General features: G+C 36.5%; 1 protein-coding gene across 1 annotated transcript; it reads right to left on the reverse strand.

The window, feature by feature from the left end:
• Positions 1 to 905: 905 nt before the first annotated feature.
• On the reverse strand, positions 906 to 18,680 carry LOC307133470 (uncharacterized protein; the record flags this gene model as incomplete). Its single annotated transcript, XM_079828553.1, has 17 exons — positions 18,616 to 18,680; positions 9,717 to 11,510; positions 7,785 to 7,909; positions 7,536 to 7,586; positions 7,186 to 7,236; positions 6,240 to 6,505; positions 5,974 to 6,105; positions 4,677 to 4,871; positions 4,380 to 4,558; positions 4,204 to 4,246; positions 3,809 to 3,892; positions 2,700 to 2,793; positions 2,413 to 2,549; positions 2,148 to 2,312; positions 1,912 to 2,069; positions 1,011 to 1,131; positions 906 to 962 (listed from the first exon to the last, which is right to left on the reverse strand). Exons 2-17 carry the CDS (start codon positions 11,459 to 11,461, stop codon positions 906 to 908), a joined length of 3,603 nt encoding a protein of 1,200 aa, XP_079684679.1. The 5' UTR covers positions 11,462 to 11,510; positions 18,616 to 18,680.
• Between the last annotated feature and the right edge of the window lie 223 nt (positions 18,681 to 18,903).

An 18,903-nucleotide genomic window follows, 5' to 3' on the forward strand; every position in this document is an offset into this window, starting at 1 on the left:
CAGTGTGAAACCGCCTGGAGAAGCACAACAGCGCCGTGTTTTCCAGCACTTAGATCAGCACGTTCAAATCAAATGTGCGCATCTTATACACAGGATATCAGTTCTGAATGGATCTCTTCCCTAATCGACCCTCCATAACATTTTCGTCTCGTTTTTATTTGTTGATTTCTTTTCGTCATAGTTTTAGTCATCGAACACAAGTTTTTATTTAGTTATCGTCTCGTTTTCGTCAGTGAAAAAAGGTCGTTGACGAAAATTATGACGAAAATTATTCGTCAACGAAATGAGCACTGATTTACTCACCCTCAAGTGTATGACATTCTTCTTTCAGACAAATACAATCTCTTGTGAATGCGCGTACAGTTAAAGCAAAAGTTAGAGATTACAGTTAGTAAAGTTTTAAATATGGATATTTATCTTACACAAACTAATCGCTTCACTTCAGTGGGCGTTTATTTATTTAATGGACTTCAAAACAGAAACAGCCATTCATTGCCATTATAAAGCTTGGAAGAGCCAGAACATTTTATATATATATATATATATATAACTGATTGTATTCGTCTGAAAGAAGAATGTCATATACACCTAGGATGGCTTGAGGGTGAGTAAATCATAGGGTCATTTTCATTTTTGGGTGAACTATCCCTTTAATGCTAGCTTACCTTCATAGCAAGAAGCCATTTCATTCTCAATGGCTGTTTTTATTGATGAGAAGATTTGCTTCTTCATGTCAACAATGTCTCTATTGAGCGACGCTTTCAGTTCGGTTTCCTTTCAAAACAGGAAAAACACAAGAAAAGTCAGAAAAGTCTTGAAACATTAGTCTGTGATTATTCCAGTCCTGCATAAAAGTTTGGTGTATTTCAGTGCTTACTACTGGGTTATAAAAACAGCCTGCTTAATTATAAGGAATGAGAATTCACATAGATTTCAACAGGAGTAAAGAAAGGCATAGAGGACTGTGGCCAGAGTATGACACACATCCCCAACAGGACAACTGAACTCACCTTAATTTTAATGAAGTCCTGTATGTTATTTATAGGAAGTGTGGGGTTAGCAGGGTCACTCTGGATAATACTGAATTTATCAATCTGTTCCTGCACTGACTTCCCTGTTGTTCCAGTCACACTAGAGCCAAGAGAAAGGCATTTTTAAAATCATTTTACAGAACATGGTTGTAATCCTTGCTAATCTGATACAAGAATTACTGGAAGCAATAATTTATCCTATGTGGCTGTCATATGAACAAAAGATTCAGAGGGGACTTGGGAGGTGAGCAAATCTTTTCTTTTTCCTGTACAGTGTGTATGCGGCTGGTTTAAATGACCTATCACTAAAAAGAGTAGCAGTACAAATCCATTCATATTTTGGGTCCTGCACTGATGTCATGTGGACCAAATTTTCTATCACAAATAAAGCTAAACCCAATCTGTATCTTAGTGGGCATCAGTCTCATTTGCTCATTTGGTTTACTTGCAATCTACAGTGGGTCCATGTTGACAAGCCTTGCTCCAATTTATGCTCCAATATACACTCTAAAAAAAGTGGTTCTATATGGCACTAAAAGGTTCTTGGCTCGTAATCATAGGGGAACCACTTTTGGTGCTAAATAGCACCATATCTTAACAGGTTCTGTATCTATATAGCACCTCAGTCATTTAAAGAACCGGTGAAGAACCACTGAAGAACCACTGAAGCACCAAGATTTGGTGCTGTATAGCACTGGTTCCCCTATGATTACGGGCAAAAGAACCACTTTTTTTTTTAGTGTAATATGAATAATTTGTAAACAAAATGTAATAGGATAATTAACAGCCATTTACATGTAAAATATGTAATGTAAAATGTAAATAGTTTTCATTACATTTTATTATTAGATTGGAAATAGAATGATAAAACCAAACTTACGGGAAAAGCATTTTGAAATCTTCATCAATGCATTTATGCAAATTTTCGGCCAATGTCTTGTTCAAGTCTAAAATTTTATCCCAATTCTTTGACCAATAGCATCCGTTGTTCTTACAGAAAGCTCCAAGGATTTTATGGAACCCCCTTCCATCTTTTTTCTGAGTAAGAAAACACACAAAAAAGTGTTAAAAGGACAAGAAAATGGTGATTATACAAAACATTTGAATCTCACTCACAGGTGCTATCAGTTTCTCTGTGGAAGCAACACATGATTTTGCTGATTCATCCACTCCCTTTGAGAGACACTGCTCAAGATCACTATAAATGCCATCAAAATATTTGTTCAGTTCCTTCAGTGACTCCGTTAAGTTCTTCTCTAATTCGATGACTTTCATGTCCATCTAAAACACATCCATACAAGAGCAGTCAATTTCAGAATAATACATATTGGCAGCATTCTGAAGACACTCTAATTCTAGTCATTCTAATTCAGACTCATACCGTTTTCTTGTCTGTATCCAGCTGGCCACTTTGGATTAAGAGCAAAGTTCCCTTTGCTTTATTGACATAACCTCTGACCAGTTCTCGATTAATGCTCTTGTTAAGACTCTTCAGTTCATCCTGCAATTTAGGGATTTCTAGATAAAAAGTCAAGGATGTGATTTAGACTCATTTGCTCGTTAGCTCACTTTATAAAATATTTTAACTTAAGATTAATAAAAAAAATATACAAGCAACAGTTTGACATAAAGTGGTAAAATAAACGCAATAGACAGAAGATAGTTTACCTGTTTCATTAGGTTCCAGATTTAAATTCTGGTCAAAGAATGCATTGGAACTTACAGTACAAACTTGGAACTGATTGTCAGTACTGAACATTTCCTGGAAAGTAATATTATTAAAATTAGAACAACATATATTGTATTCTATATATAGTCACATCGTATAGGGATGCACAATATTATCGGCACGACATCAGAATCGGCCGATAAACGCTTAAAATATAAAAATCGTCATTGGCCGATATGAAAAAATTATGCCGATATGCCTATGCCCTGCCGATATGATAACGTGTTGATATGTGCCTGCAATAACTCACATGTGCAAGGAGTGCTAAAACGATAAGATCACATCAGCAGTGTGGTCATTCTTAAAGTGAAAACAAGCAAATACATTGCATGTGTGGTGATTTATATTGACAGTTTTTAAATTCTAGAATGTTATATGCATGTAGTGGGGGCGTTGTTGTTACAGCAATAAAATGAAAGGTAGAATACACAAATGAATTGAAGCTTTTTCTGAATAAATAAAGCAATAAAGATGTCATAAATCACAAGCATTACACTATTATATACAGTTTATTAATTCGTTATAACATTTTATGAAATGTAAAATAATCCAAGGAGCTCTAAAATAATTGTTGAATTTTTTATTTGAAGCTTAAGACAGCATCAACTGATGTCATGCCACTCCCACACATTAAATCCCAAAATAAAATATTTAGGTTACAACTGCATATGTCTGGGGTGAAAAATCACTGACTTTATTATTGATAGTTATTATTATAGTTATTTTCAGAGCTTTTAATTTAGGCTACTCTTATTATATAAAGAACTTTATTAACATTTATTTATCTTTAACAATAATCCTTTTAGTAAGGAGACCTCAGAAATCTGAAACCAGAATGAAAAAAAAAAATGTTTTGCTCAAAAGGGTGTTGTTTCAAAAACAAAGGGAAAAAATAAACTTATATCGGTATCGATATCGGCATCGGCCAAAACGAATTGAAAAATATCGGCATATCAGATATTGGCAAAGATCCAATATCGTGCATCTCTAGTATATATCGTTTTTTGAAAAAGTAATGTAACAAAGATAAATAGGTAAAAAGTGCTACCTTAAGTTTAGATTTTTCAAACTTTTCTTTGACCTTCACCTTGGCGTTTTCATTTCTATGAAGTATGCATTCTTTTTTCAGATCCTGAATGATTAAAAACAAAACACAGCTATACACAGGTTTAAAGTAAAAGTCGACTCAGTGGTTGGTTGTGTAGTAGCTCTTTTTCCTCTAAGTAAATTATTACATTCATTAAATTGCTGTCACAGTGATATAAGCTCTGTGTATAAAAATTGCACTTTACAAACTTACTTAAAGTGTAAGTAAAACCAGCAAATTTACTCAGAACCAGCAGTTCAAACTTACAGTGGAAATTGATAGCTAAAATTAGTACTCGTCTATGAAAACAAATGAGCAATACTACATAAATACAGCTAGTACAGTTTTTTGCAAACCTTGTCTTCTGAGATTTGGTCTCTACTAGGAAGCCGTGAACATCTAAAACGTAATATTAAAAAGTTACAAAGTGTTCTTATTTGTTTCACATAAAAGATACAATATTATTAGAATTAGACTTATAATTATACCACTTCCAGACATTCATTTCCTATATGTAATATTCATAAAATACCTAATATAGGCTCCTGGATCGATATCATCCGTCTTTGTACAGATGAAGTTGATGCTTTTGCATTCTCCTCCTAGTCCCAGTTCTTCAATGCAATGCTTTAAAATCCCCCAAGGGCCACTATCAGTGATTGCTCGATTAATAGCACTTACAATCCACACAGAAGAGCACTCTCTGAGTTTCTACAAGATTTGAAATATAACAGTGAATTAGGGGACATGTTCTTAGTGTTATAATATATTTATTGTGTGGTTAATCTGGCAAACTGTTCATTTGAAAGGAGCGTAGTAATATATTTACAGATTTCCACAGATCATCTCTAGTCTTATTGCAGTCTCCAGATCCAGGAAGATCAACAAGCACAATGTGTTCCAGAAATTCACGACAATCTGGAATCTTGATCGTCACACTCTTCACAAGTGGCCAGTACCATTCACCAGGACTTGACTCACTGTGTTGTATGTATCTTGCAACATCATTGATAAATTCAGAGACCTGTTGAGATAATAGCTTTGCTTTACTTTGCTGAAAAGCTAATTAAGAATGCATTATACATAAGAATAAAAAAAACGTACATCACTTTTTGAGAAACTTGATTTTTCCTTATTAGTGGACAATAAGGTTTCAATCTTAGCAAATTTGTCGTCATTCTTGAGCTCTTCTACACTCAAAAAAATGATTCAAGCCCTTCATAGATGTGACGCATTTAAATTCTGTTCACTTTACTTAAACATATCTAATTTTGTCACAACTTAATTTAATTGTGTTCAATCAACCTAATATATTTAAAACTGAAGTTTACTTAATTCAGTTGTGTTAAAACTACATTAAATATTTGTGTTGACATAACTAACTGGGCAGTTCCCAGCATGCTTTGCAAGGGACTCCATTAGGAGAGTAAATTTAGCGATTAAAGTGTTATTTTATATGTTTTTCTGTAAAGGGAATGATGTTGTTAGTAATGTTAGTGTTTAATGTTCAGTTATGTTGGACATTTATAGAGGTTTCTGTAATGTTTTTTTAATTTTGTGGTTACCGTTATGCTGAAGAGTGGCGCCAGTGATCTATGCTAATGTCAAACCTCTTTTCTTATATATTCATTATATACATTGTATATGATGAATTAAATTACTTATAATTGGTTTTCCAATTATTTTTTTAAATTTAAGTTTTACAAGAAAAAAAAGTAATGTTATACGTATATAAATATCAATTAAACTATTAGATAAAATTGAGTTGAACCAACTCAATTACATTTCATTGTATGAATTAGTTTTTTATGAGTTGGGGTTACACATATTTATTGGATGGAAAACCTCCCCTCAGGTAAATTGAGTTTGTCCAATGAGTTATTTTTTTGAGTGTGCATGTTCATTTAACTTAACCGATTTTATTTATAGGGAAGCAATTCCACTGATTTAGTTCAACATTACTATTTCACATAGATTCTTCCCCATTCAGTCGTGTTGTCCCAACACAAGGAGTTTACATAGATTAGAAAAATTCCATTAATGTTAATAAAAAGCAATTTGCTTGTCTGGAACCACTGTCCATAATTAAATTAAGTAAGTTTAAAGAATAATTTTTTTGAGTGTAATGTCTTCATATCTGCATCAGCTCCATACAGCGCAGTGATCTTTTCTACAGCAATTTCAAACAAGTCATCATTCCTGTCCTCACTTTCATCCGACAAAACTCTGAAAAGATCTTTGAGCTCTTTCTCCCACTCCTGCAGAAGCACATCACAATATAGAGAAAAATATGGCTTTGTTTCATTCCCTGATTTATTTGCATTTATTTGCATTGCATTTATGAAGAACTCTCATTAAAAAAACATATTAAGATGAATATAAATAAGGAAACCTCTTTAGAGAAGAGTTCAATTTCTGCTATGTAGTTGGAGTCAGTCAGATTGGCTTCCACCTGAGTAACAATGGCTGTACAGGCACCAAAACAACCAGATGGCACAATATACTTTTTCTCCAGGATTGCACTTAATAGGGAGCTCTTGCCTTCTCCTGATGCTCCAAAAATCCCAATGGTTGCCTTCTTCATGCTGCCTTTATCTATTTGATCTGAGTTTTTGGAGAATCTTTTCATAATTTGCCTCACATTCTCCATGATCATATCTGTGTGGAACAAAGAAGAGTCGTGTTTCTGATTAAATAAAAATTTTGTAAGCAACATGAGTTACAGATGTTTAATTCTATTATAGTAGAAGTTTTACTAGTGCATAGTATGTAATTCTGGTAGCACTTTACAATAAGGTTGTATTTGTTAACATTAGTTAATGCATTAGTAAACATGAACTAACCATGAACAACACCTCTGTTCAGCATTAGTTAATCTTTGTTAATGTTAGTTAATAAAAATACAGCTGTTCATGGTTTGTTAATGTTAGTTCACTGTGCATTAACTAATGTTAACAACATTTGAATAATGCATTAGTAAATGTTGAAATTAACATTAACAAAAATAAATGATTTATAAGTGCAATTCATTATTAGTTCATGTTAACTAATGTAGTTAACTAATGTTAACTAATGAACCTTATTGTAAAGTGTTACCGTATTTCTAATATATTGTGTTCAGTCATGTGGCATTTACGGCACAGGTGCTTGACTCAAGATTGTAACAACATATATACATGTTTGGTGTAGGTTTCCACTGGGCACTCCGGTTTCCCCCACAATCAAAATACTTGCAGGGCAGGAGAATTGGAGACTCTAAATGATGTGAAGGTGTATGTCTGTGTGCATAAGCTCTGGGATGGACTGGTCATCGGTCCAGATTTTCAGATTTTACTTGCCTGGTGTCAGTGGTGACTCTGCTGGTAACGCTTCACGCTTTCTTTTAGTACCTATCAGAGAACAGATGTTTAATTCTATTATAGTAGAAGTTTTACTAGTGCATAGTATGTAATTCTAATATACTGTGTTCAGTCATGTGGCATTTACGGCACAGGTGCTTGACTCAAGATTGTAACAACATATATACATGTTTGGTGTAGGTTTCCACTGGGCACTCCGGTTTCCCCCACAATCAAAAGACTTGCAGGGCAGGTGAATTGGAGACTCTAAATGGTGTAAAGGTGTATGTATGTGTGCATTAGCTCTGTGATGGACTGGTCATCTGTCCAGATTTTCAGATTTTACTTGCCTAGTGTCAGTGGTGACTCTGCTGGTAACGCTTCACACTTTCTTTTAGTACCTATCAGAGAATTCATTCCAGTCATTATATTGCCACAATCACTCACTGTACAATGATATTTAATACATTGGCTAGTCATTGTGGAATGGATGTAACATGGAGGGGAAAGAACATACATTCTTATTAATGATCTATTGTTTTTTCGTAACAATTTTTAAAGATTTTAATTATTATATTAGTTATAATTAATTGTCTCACCGTCAGAGGAAGAAGAAGATGGTGATGGTACAGGAAGAAGTGGAGGTGTATTCTTCTTCATCACATCTGATGACGGCACATCTGCTTCCATCTCTTCTTTTGGTGGTCCAGAAATGGCTGATCTACTAAATATAGTTTAAAAAATATATATTATAATAAAAATTTATTCATTATTCATTAATTATACCATGTACAGTTTTACTAATTATGATGTCCTCGCAATATGTACAGAACTACTGTCCCAAATCAACAGATATATGGTATTTCCATGTTAATTCAGATGTCACCTTAGTGCTTTATACAATAAAATATTGTCAAAACAGCTTCACAGAGACCAACAGGAAAATAGTAGAATCAATTTTGTACATTCCATCACAGTGTTTTTTTTTTTTTTTTTTTTTGCTCACTGGGTGATAACAGTTATATACTAAATGTTTCATGGTGCTATTAATTAATTTCTTTAATAAGGGAGTTAAGCCGGGTGCACACTGTGCGATTTATAATTGTCCTTTAGGATTGTTCCTTGTTACGAACATGATCCCCGCGTAAGCCATGTCACACTGTAAGATCTAAGCATAGACAGTAAAAGAAATGGACATAGACATAGACATAGACATAGACATAGACATAGACCCATAGACTTCCACGGAGAAAAGTGAAGTCAATTAGAAGCACTCACTTCCTGATGGCTGAGTGTACTGCGCAGCTGCAGACTGAGCTTGATAACATAGATGTGACGTGAGCAACCTGTCTGACAGTTGTAAGCCTTCTAGTAGTTGTGCTAAGTAAAATCTGAATCACAGAATCTTGCAGAGACGGAGAGCTGGAGCAGGAGCAACTTTTGGTAAGTATTCTTATTAATTGTTTTGTAATTTTGCATAGTATTTATTTATTTTAATAAATTGCCTTATAGACAGTAAAAGATTGCCTGCGAGCTTCTCCTCCTGTCTATACGGTAATTTATCTACTGTGCGCCGGTTGTCACGTGGTTATGACGCAATCGTTAGCCTATTTTTACAAAACCGGCTTCTACGGGGCAATAGTGTAATATACAAGGTATTGGAGCCTTTTTATACATTGTCGTGTTTCTTTAGAAATAAACAATGGACAAATGGAGTCTTTAAACGCCTCAGATGTAAAGTTATTCACTGTCAAAAGTGACGCCAAAATGAATGGGAGTCAATGGAATGCTAATAGCAGGTGATGGCTTGGTTAGCAATGGCTACCCTATGGAAGGTACGCTTCAGTTGCTGGATTACCCCCTTGGATCTAAGTTGTCATTAATGTCAGACTGCACGATAGTCAAGCCACGCTAAAAACGGACGCAAGCAATAAAACTTGTCCGGAGTTTTATATCATCAATCAATGGCGCGTTCGGTGACAGTGAGCTGCATTACACCCGGGATTGAAGTGGTGGCTACAAAGAAATCTCTAGCACTCATTTTGGTCATAGTTTGCCTTGAAAAAAAAATAATTTGACGGTTGTCGTAGGAGTAGTCACACTGCAGGATTGTGCGCCAAATCTTCTGACAATGCCAGAATTTCATATGAGATCAATTTCGATCGCAGCAGTCATTAATCAGCTGCTGGTGAACATGTCAAACTAACGATCAAAGACTTCAGATTTTAGCCTAGGATCAGAGGAATCTTTTAGGATTGGCAAAATTTGTCTCACACGGCCAAATCGTGGCCAAAATCGCACAGTGTGCGCCCAGCTTTAGGGAACATTTCTCTGCTCTAGCTCATCAATTTTGCTCCTGAGCAAAACACAAGAACTGTGAATCACTTTGGAATGACAGTATTTCCTAATCTACTTCAAAGTAAGCATATTACGGGGAATGTTCGAATTTAGCAAGGATTTTAACCTATGTGCTCAGAGTATTTTAGGTTTCTCTGTCCAAATGTCCATGTCCTTTTATTCATTATCCTCACCTTACATTGACTTCCATTGATTCATCTTCCTCACAGGTTTTAGACTCATTTTCAATCTCTTCTTTCACCTTGCTCCTATCATCCCTTTCATCTGCTTTAGAGAAATTTGGTCGCCCCGAAAGAGAGTCTTCATCATCATTCCCCAAAATCTCCAATTTTTCCCAGTCCTCATCATTAGAATCATTTCCGAAGCAGTTTAATTGTAGCAGTTGACCATTTCCTTGGGATAATATCTCTATTTCATACATGTCATTAGTACTGCTCTCCACAGTAGCTAAGACCATTTTTAGGTCCTCAGGCTGAAAGCAAACTACCACACTTTGTTTGAAAATAAAAACCCCAGATATTTCTAAATTTCCAAATAACTGTGAGGCGTAGCTTTTTAGAGCCAACGTTATGAGTCCTGGAGTTAAAGGGCAGCCCTGATGTAGCAGTTTGTATTTCTCAACTGAAAATGTTTCTTTTGCATCACTGAGAAGATTTTCTATGATGAGAAGATCCTGGCTCAGAGTAGGGTTTGACTGTATTTGTTGTTCTAGCTCATCTTTAATATGACTAAAACTTATTAAAGCGTAATGTGTTTTGGGAGTGATCATGACAGTAGCTGACTCTTTTGGTATCCACCTCTTTGGAAGGGACTCAATGACTTCATCTAGACGTCTTGCCAGAATAGTTGCAATGATGAGGAAGTCAACGTTAAAAAAGTGTTGACTATTGTCATGTGGACTTTTCACAGTTTCATTAAAGTGTGTCTCAGAGCAGTTAAATGCACCGCTGTGGATTCTGTCATAGAGTGTCTTTATGTATAAAATTAGATCCTGAATTTTGTCTTTATAGGAGGATGCTGGGATGCCATCTGGTCTCGGTGTGTCTGACACTTGAAGAGAAAGTACAGCTGACAGAATGTCAACCTCACTGACTGCATGTGAGCTTTCTTCACCCAGAGAGGAACCTGTCTCATCTGTCAAAAGGTCCTTTTTTAGATTCAGCCATTGGAAGATCTGGGGATCTTTCCGAATAGGGACAGCAGGAATATTGATCTCTAAAGACACAGGCCGATGGTCTGTAATCTCTGAGTCTCTTATTTCACAACTTCTGACACGCCACATACATTCTTCTGGAACAAAGAAGTAATCCAGTCTGGACACAGGACAGTCTCTTTTGTAGAACGTATAATCCTGCTTTATAGGGTTCTTTCTTCTCCAGACATCAACCAGCTGAAGAGATTTCATGAACTTCTCTACAAATAACAGCAATTTACTATGAGGACTCTTTATTGTCATCGTGTTCCATTTTTTGTCGATAAATCTATTTAGAACTGTGTTGAAATCTCCACCAATCACCAGCAGCCCTCTGGTCATTGACTGCAGGTACCTTGAAAGTTTATCAAGGGTTTTTGTGTCTGTTTGATGATTATAAACACTAACGAGAGTGTACAGCTGACCTTTCAATTCACATTTCAACACAACATAAGCTCCACTGTTATCTTTTTCATCACTTATGTATTTGAAATCTAGTGTTTTCCTCACTAATATGGCTGATCCCTTGCTTGAGGAGTTATACTTTGTGTAGAAAACATGCCACTCATCTTTATAGTCTTCTAAGATATTTTTATCTCCTAGTCCAATGTGCGTCTCTTGAAAGAAAATAACATCAGTTTTTTGTAGTTCTTGAAATTTCTCATCCCGGTGTCGCTTGAGTCCATTAACATTCCAAGTGATGAAGTTTGTGGTCTGTGAAGCCATTGACAGATTGGACTCTCACAGACCAAAGGTCCTCACCTTAGTAAATTCCCTGTCAAAACAAAAAGTGATGGAGGGTAGGAACATAATGTTTTGCATTCTGAGTGAATTACTGAGACTTTCATGGTAAACATTTTTATCCAAATTGATTTCAATGCTTTTACATTGTGGTGTCCACAAATATTAGTGTATTGTTGTATTCTCTGGCTGACGTTAATTTCTGTATTTGGTTTGGCGGTGGTGTTGTGTGAAACTTGTTAGACAGGTTATCATGTATCTGCTTCTCCTCCAATCGCTTCTTTCTGCTTAACCCTCGTGTTGCGGGTCAATTTGACCTATTTTGATGAACACGCATGCAAAGTTTCAAAGCTGATGTGTTTTGACATATACACATATCGGTAACACTTTACAATAAGCTTGTATTAATTAACTTTAGTTAATGCATTAGTTAACATGAACTAACCCTGAACAACACCTATGTTCAGCATTAGTTAATCTTTGTTAACGTTAGTTAATAAAAATACAGCTGTTCATGGTTTGTTCATATTAGTTCACAGTGCATTAACTAATGTTAACAAGATTTTAATAATGCATTAGTAAATGTTGAAATTTACATTAACTAAGATAAATAAATGTTTTATAAGTGCAGTACATTATTAGTTCATGTTAACTAATGTAGGAAACTAATGTTAACCAATGAACCTTATTGTAAAGTGTTACCCACATATAATTTCTGTTACGTTTGTGATGTTTGCGGGTCAATTTTACATGCATATTTTAGTGTTCTAAGGCAACTGTACAGACCCAAAATAATACAATTTTGGTTATAGTTTGTTATGTTGGTTTTTAACTACCATTGTGGTACCATTGTGAGCTTTTCTCCACTTACTTCAATACTGAAAAATATTTTGTCAGCTACCTATGGTAAAAATTAGCTATCATTCTTTTTTTCAATCTGAAATACTATCTAACCTACATTGTTCCATTAGTTACGTTACATTTTGTGACTTTTTCTTATTAAGGGTCAGGGTTTGACATTAACATTTTTGCTCACCAGCCACTGTGGCTAGTGGTTTTCCAAAGTTACTAGCCACTCAGCATTTTCACTGGCCACAATTTTGCTGTTTGGAAATTACATTTTATATGATTAAAGTTGACTGCATGCTTAAATTACTTGATTTTGAGTAATTTTACTTGATTTAGAAGATTTAAAACCCTTTCAAACTTCAAATGCAGAGTGACCACCAAATCAATACTAGATTGTATATCAGCTGGTATGTGCATGCGGGCAATGGATAGGCAATATGATCATAGGCTTTTTTTCATATACAGTAGGTTTATTTAATATTTATATATTTATTTAACATCTTGTTTGATTAACATTATTGACAGACAGATATTTAATTTGGCTGCTGAATGTATGGATATTCTGACACACCTGTTTACGTACACTTAAGCCATAACCTACTGTGTTCATGCGAGATACTCCACACGCACGATGGACATCTGTGTGCGCGTGTATTTGACTATTCAGCCGCAAGGAGAACTGATCATGCATGCAACAGAGAGAGAGAGCGCACGCGAGAGAGTGCTTCTTTTGTGAGTCATTCAGCATGATTCTGCCTATCCCGCCTTCCACAACTGCAACTTAACAGATAAAGAATTGTAGTTGAATTGTAATTTTGTGATACGACAGTCTTGACATTTCATTTGGCTGTAGGCTGAAATTATATTCAATCTGCCAAAGTGGCTAGTGGGAGTGGCTGCCTTACCAGCCACAGCTGAAATATACCCGCATTTGGCGGGCTGGCGGGAGTTAATGTCAAGCCCTGTTAAGGGTCATGAACATGTATGCAAAGTAGGGAACGGAGACGTAACATCGACACCACTAACGTATTGGGATCACTTCTGGGAGCCCTATCAGCTTCGAGTGTATACAGAATGAGCAAATGCACATTGCCGTACAAGACGCAGCGCGGGTATAAATACGGAAGCAGCAGCACACATTTGTTTTTCATCGAGAAGCCGAGTCGTGACTTTATAACAGCGATGGTACAGCAACCGTGATGACGGGATGTGACGTCTCCGTTCCATCCTTCAGAGAACGAGGGTTACATACATAACCGATACGTTCCCTTTCAGTCGGTCACGTTCGACATTATGTTTTTACGGATTTAATCTCCTCGCTCCACTCAGGAACCTGGCGATCAGATCATGCTTCCCCAAGGACAGACGTAACCAGGGTGGGGCAGCCAGGTGGAATGCCAGGACCCGACACGGACAGCGTACCGGCCCGAAGTGGGGTCTGTATAGTGCAGCTGGGGTGTGAGGAGGCCTCTTGCCCCCCCAACCCCCCCCCCATAAATTTAATTGAAGTTATGGGTACCAGTGGTCGTGAGGCCAGTGGTGGAACATAAAAACAAATTTGAACCTGGGCTTTAGCGAGAGCAGCGCGCTCTGCAACGAGCAGGCGGAAGATCTTCAGCCGGCGTTTGGGTGGAGGCAGCAAATTCGTCTCCGCCTGGGCGGCCGAGAACCTGCTGGACAGTCCCTTTCCCACTGGCAGTTTTTGAAAAATGATGGAAAAGTGGGCAGAGCCCAGCGGAGACAGAGGGGACGAACCGAGGGCGGGACTGAGCGGAGGGCGTACACCTGAGACCCGCAGTGACGGATTGATTGACAGTTGTTTGACTCATGAGTCACAAAGATGGAGAATGACTGGAATGACGCCAGTAGATTTGCAACAGAGCAGTCATTCTCCCCCACCATCACCTGAAGTGGAGGAGGGTGAAGTGTCTGTAGACACAGACACAGAGCCTTATCAATGCAAGCCGCTGGCTCAAACTGCGTTAACTCCCGATGCCGACGATGCTAGTGAAGCAGCAGCGCAAGAGAACTGACCTAATCTATGAACAGTCAAATCCTTTTACTGAATGCCATTAAAAATAGATCAGATATCTGATATACATACGATGTATTTTCATTTAAATTATCTGAATCAATAAGCAGCGCAGGACCAATAAGTTCAGACCTAATAGCCTATTATAAACAGATTTCCTCAAATAAAAGACTATACTATATGCCAGCACATTACGGTATTGTTGTTCTTTACCGCGGCAATCACTTGCGTGTCAGGGTTTGAAAGTGCGTCTCATGTATGAACATTATCTGTACACATGACGGGCGGCAATAATATTGCAAGAAAATCCTGACGTGTACTGACAACTGCATTATTTAACCGCATTTTCTTCATTACAATGTTAAAGCAAGTGTCAAGTAAGTTTCATTCATAATGTTTCTACTTCATGTAACATAACAGTTCATACAGGAGTGAAGCCGTTCTCATCATGTGATTGGGGAAAACATTTCTGAGGTCATGGTGAGCTCGTGCCATGGGCGTGGGTAGTGAGCCGTTGGAAGTACCATCCTGCGTCACGATGTACCACAACATCCAATAGGAAAAGTCAACTGCAGTAGCCACCATTCAACCTTAAGAGGGCAGCACTTTGGTGGTTTTACACCATATTTTATAGAATTAAAACACTTTATACCCAAATGTCAAAACATTTACTCGAATCAATGAACAGCATTAATAAAGCCCCAGTATTACAGATCAATAACTAAAAAAAGTTGGTTTAGGGTTTAGTTACCCTTTAATAAAAAACATATTTGTAAAAGTAAAGATTAAAAAGTTATATACATTTAAGTCCATGAAAGTTTTAAATATACAATTTTTATATATATATATTTTATATATATCTGAACAAGTTCTGATTGTTTTTTTTGTTTTTTTGCGCAGTACCAAACTTTTTCACTAGATGACATCCAGGCTATATATATATATATATATATATATATATATATATATATATATATATATATATATATATATATATATATATTATTAAATAATTAAAACTATAAGCATATCTTTACTTTTAAATGTTACATTTATCATGTGAACTACTTATATGCAACATATTATATGCATATGTGTATGAGACAGAGGGGAACACGTCGCATTTGCAGCAGATATATTCTGCCCATCATAAATCAAAGCACGAGACAGACAGGGGTCGGAGGAGAACACCGGAAAATGTGACAGAATGGACAATATTCGTCTGTATTTGCAATACACGAGCCGCGGTTCAGCTGCACGAGACAAACACTGCCAGTGTGTGAATGCACAACGGGCGCGCGCGGCTCCCGCTATGCCCTGCCTGCTATACGTCGCTGGTGCATCCTCCAACTCCAGGCAGCCTTCTCCCACTTGCATTTCTACACGTGACGTGACCTGCAGCACTCGACTTTTACTTTATTTTACTGTATGTCCACACACACACACACACACACACACACACACACACCTCTGATTTCGCGCGAAAAGGACACCCACTGTCTGAGGTAACATACGGGCATGAGGATACATTGCGCATGCGTCGAAACTGTGCGACGCACACACTCCGAACCAAGACAAGCGAACCGGTTCGGTTTTTTATCATGTACAGTGCAACCCCTAATATATATATAGTATATATATATATATACTATATATATATAGTCCTTTTAGGACTCTTGAATTTCTATATGGAGTGATTTGAACCATATATTTCCATAATTTAATTTATGAAGTAGACATCCTATTTAGAAGTACTTTGGGCAGTAATGTTAATATTTGATTCGAATTCAACCTCTAAAACACACAAAAATTTAAATACGGAAAGAACCAGGTTTGGCACCGCATCACAAATGAATAATCTATTGATATTTATTTTGCTTAGTCATTTCTTTTTAAAATCAGTCACCAAACGTACAGAGCCCCTAAAGGGACGTGGTGGTGGAAAAAAATTAGGATGGGAGGATATTTTTTTTCCAAATCGTTTGCGTTCCCTCGCAAAACTTTTGCGTTCCCCCGAGAAATTGTGCTTTCCCTCGCAAAGATATTTGCGTTCCCCCGAGAAACTTTGCGTTCTCTCGCAAAGATATTTGCGTTCCCTCGCAAAAGTTTTGCGTTCCTTTGCAAAGATATTTGCGTTCCTTCGCAAAGATATTTGCGTTCCCTCGCAAAGATAGATGTCCCACGGGCCGTTTCAAACAGCTCAGTAGGCTACGTTAACAATATTGTATCCGTTAATGGAGCGGTTAGAGTTATTTTGAACTTGGACTTAGGCTATAGCCTAGGCTAGAGCTCAATGAGTTCGGTGAGCTAAACGTTGTTAAAACACAATGTCTCTTTAACGTAGACAACAAGCTGCAACCTATTTTTCCTCAAAACGAGCCTTGTAATATAAATTAATTTGGTCTATATGAGCAGGCGGCTGAGAGACAAGTCCGAAGGGACTGTCTGCAAAGTGCAAAACCCAAAAAGCGTATAGCCTACTACAAGTCATTAACTTCAATGTTACACACTATGTCTCCAAATTCAGTTTACACATCAATGGTCACTTAGTTTGATAAAAACACTTAGTTTGATAAAATTTGCTTTTGCATAATTGTTAGGATTTATTTTATTATGAAAAATATTCAGCAAACTTCACTGAAATGCATTGTAGCCTACTGTCACCAAACTCAGTTCACACATCACGCTCTCCTGCCTACAACGCTTAGTTTGGCAAGTAATAGCACATAAAAATAATAAAAGTAATAGCACATAGCCATAGGCCTATTCTTTACACAAATGATGTTGGTACCCAGCTAAAATACAGTAGTTGCAAGTTCCATAGCTTTTGTATGATAATTGCTTACTGATTTTGATGGCATTACACTGTATACTGTATTAGTATATTGTAGTAGGAGATTGATTGTTATTGCCTATTTTTTAGTAACGCCTTTCGGGTTTTGCACTTTGCAGACGGCCCCTTTTTACTTGTCTCTCATATATTAAGGCTCGTTTTGAGGAAAATTATGTTGCAGCTCGTTGTCTACGTTAAAGAGGTGTCATTTGTGTTTTAACAACGTTTTTAGCTCACGAGTTATTGATCCGGGAAGTTAAAATCTGTGAATACATTGCCAACTACTGAACTCCGAAGCACTAACTGTATTTATTTATACTTAAATAAGCCCAAGTTCAAAGTAACTCTAACCGCTCCATTAATGGATACAATATTGTTAACGTAGCCTACTGAGCTGTTTGAAACGGCCCGTGGGACATCTATCTTTGCGAGGGAACGCAAATATCTTTGCGAGGGAACGCGTGGGAACGCAAATATCTTTGCAAGGGAACGCAAAACTTTTGCGAGGGAACGCAAATCTTTGCGAGGGAACGCAAAGTGTCTCGGGGGAACGCAAATATTTTTGCGAGGGAACGCAAAGTTTCTCGGGGGAATGCAAAAGTTTTGCGAGGGAACGCAAACAATTTGGAAAAAAAATATCCTCCCATCCTCATTTTTTTCCACCACCACGTCCCTTTAGGGGCTCCGTACCAAACGTGAATACAAGCTTTCAAATTATACATAGTTTATCAAGATTATTTTAGGGTTAGACTAAGATATTATAGTTATAAATGTGTAATTGTAAACATCCCACAGGATCAGTCTTAAAATAGTGGTTAAAAACATTTTTATAAATCATAAAATTCATAAATATATTCTCTGTAATGTGTGAAAAGTATTGATGTTAAAAGTCAATAATTTTGTATCGATTTTATGTTTTTTTTTTTTTTCATAGTGTGATTTTTGGGGAATTGTGTTGAATCCAATTAGGGTCAATTTAACCCGGACAATGCAGGCTGTACCCAGAAATCTAACAGTGCACAAGGGTTAACCAGGTTAGATTCTTACAGAGCAGTTTATGCATAATATATCAATAAACCTATGTTACTTCTTGAAAACCGAACGTCTTCCAAAAGCATCCAGAAAACATAAAAACAAGCTTTCACTGTCTCTTTAAAAGACTTAACCAATCTAAAAATAGAAATTCATAAAGTCAATTAAAGTACATTCCTAAAATAGATTTTAACACCCACATGAGTTCTTTGAATTTGCTTTAATGCATCAAATTATAGATGATGATGTCAAATGCTTGTTAGATAAATCAAACAGTAATATGTATTTCTGTGGATTGTTTTGAAAAACTAACCTAAAATAAGATAAAAGTTGTTAATAGTTTTAAAATCATAGCTAATCTAAAGTAGCATAATAATTTGAAGGAAAATGTACCTCTTATCTTTCGAGAAAAAGTCTGTCAGACAGAGCACTGCCGTCGATTCAGCGTTCAAGTGTCTGAGTAAGAATGCTGACGTTCTATCATATTCGTCTGTGGGCGTGGACATAGGAAAAGAGAAAGGGAGTGAGAAAAGGAGTGAGAAAGGGACAATTTTCTCTTTTGAGATTTTATTTCGTTTTGATGCACATGAAAGAGTCACTGGCATTTTGTTTTGTGCAACCTCCAGGATTTTTTTTTACTTTAATGTATAGAAATATGTTTTTTGGTCCTTACAGGAAAAA

The sequence above is a fragment of the Gobio gobio genome (assembly GCF_949357685.1).
Source record: "Gobio gobio genome assembly, chromosome: 11".
In the NCBI taxonomy this organism is placed as follows: Eukaryota; Metazoa; Chordata; class Actinopteri; order Cypriniformes; family Gobionidae; genus Gobio; species Gobio gobio.